At 37.0% G+C, this 1,660-nt stretch overlaps 1 protein-coding gene across 1 annotated transcript; it reads right to left on the bottom strand.

Moving 5' to 3' along the window:
- Positions 1-330: 330 nt before the first annotated feature.
- Positions 331-1,092, bottom strand: LOC127674572 (protein FAM133A-like). Its single transcript, XM_052170292.1, has one exon. The coding sequence runs from the start codon at positions 1,090-1,092 to the stop codon at positions 331-333; it is 762 nt and encodes a 253-aa protein (XP_052026252.1).
- Positions 1,093-1,660: the final 568 nt, after the last annotated feature.

Here is a 1,660-nt window from a genome sequence, read left to right as displayed (position 1 = left end):
GTTTTTGGTCAAAATTATTCATTATCTAAACAATTTTAATATAACTAAAAACAGTTTAACACCTGTATGATGACTGGGGTTTGCTTTCCAGGGGAATATATATTAGGGATATAGACATTAAACAAACAAACCTATATAGAAACTGCAAGCAAGAAATATGGCCCTTCTGGCACAACATTTTTACCAGCAACATAAAGTCCAGAATGACTCTACCAACACAGGGAATATCATGTAATTTGGTAAATATGACCTAGCCTTTTTCACAGTTGAAGTTTCCTTTAGACTTTACTTCATTTTACATATGGATAGCCTGCTTATTTTTCCTCATTGTTACACTGACTTGTGACTTGAACTAGGCTTCTTCTTCATCTTACTGTGTTTCTTGTGGTGCTTCTTTTTCTTGTTTGACACTTTTTCCATTTGTCTTTCTTGTTCATCATATTTTCTTTTCTTTTTTGCCTGCACCCCCTCTTCATAATCTGATTTGAATGAGGATTCTAAAGAAGATGGCTTTTCATTGGGAGAAGCCTTTTTTCTTTTTTTGCTGTAGTTTTTGATATATGTTTCTTTCTTGGTTTCATTCTTTGACTTTTTATTTTTGGAGGGAAGCTGCTTGCTCTGTGATTCTAATTCAGATGTGGAGCTTTCTGACAATTTGTATGAATGGCTCTTCTTTCTCTTTCTCTTTTTCTCTCGTTTCTTGGGCTCATCTTCCAAATATGAAGAACTGCTTGATGAATCAGAGTTTGATGAAGAGGATGTATTCCGACATGATTTCTTCTTTTTCTTTTTCTTTTTCTTTTTCTTTTTCTTTCTTTCCTTTCTTTGGTATGAACTCACATTTCCACCTAATACTTTCTCTCTGTTTTTCTCAAGCTCTCTCTTCCATCTTTGATTCATCTTTTCTTCAAATTCAGCCAATGCCTTGGAGCCTTTCTTTTTCTTCTCTAATTGCTTCTTTACTTCTTCCCAGGTAGGCCTTGGTCGATTCAGATAATCCTGTATAGTTGGGCATGCAGAGCGCCTTGCACCCCTCCATCTGGCCATTGCTATAGGATTCATATAAGCTACACGGTTATCCCGTTTCCCCATGGTGCCAGGTGATTCTCAGATCCAATTAGCACTTGCAAAGGAGAAGAAGGTCAGGCACACTCCAAGTTCTCCATCCGCTGATAAACAAAGTAGTCTCAGTTCTGTGATAGAAGCACATCAAATAGTTATAGAACACCTTTAAGACAAAACAGTTCATAAGCTTAATTGTTATAACCATCAAGGACGGAAAGGGGGGGGAAGATATAAAAGAAAGCTATAAATGAAAGTTAGGGCAGTACCAAAGAAAACAAGTGTCTTCTAAATAGGTTAAGGGCTGTTGCATTCAGGAAGTCATAATAGCTGCAGTTGCCAGGACAAGATCAAATGGTCAGTATTCATGAGCTAGGAGGAGCTCCAAAGCCTTAATATCCAAGAGAGGAGTGATTAGCAGTTGATGTATTCTAGGGAAAGACAGCCAGTCTATTAATGGTGTGACCACTGCTCTAGTGGATGTCCATATAACAATGCACATCTTAGACACAGAAGGTTATTAAAATGAAAACTCAATTTGGGAGTTGTGGATAGATATGCTGAATGCATTTTATATGTCAAGTATGTATCTGACAGA

Source organism: Apodemus sylvaticus, chromosome X (assembly GCF_947179515.1).
Source record: "Apodemus sylvaticus chromosome X, mApoSyl1.1, whole genome shotgun sequence".
NCBI classification, from domain to species: Eukaryota; Metazoa; Chordata; class Mammalia; order Rodentia; family Muridae; genus Apodemus; species Apodemus sylvaticus.
This window is presented reverse-complemented; position numbering and strand designations above follow the sequence as displayed.

Excerpts from the sequence above, each read along its gene's own strand:
- LOC127674572 (XM_052170292.1), bottom strand. The coding sequence starts at position 1,092 with ATGGGGAAACGGGATAACCGTGTAGCTTATATGAATCCTATAGCAATG.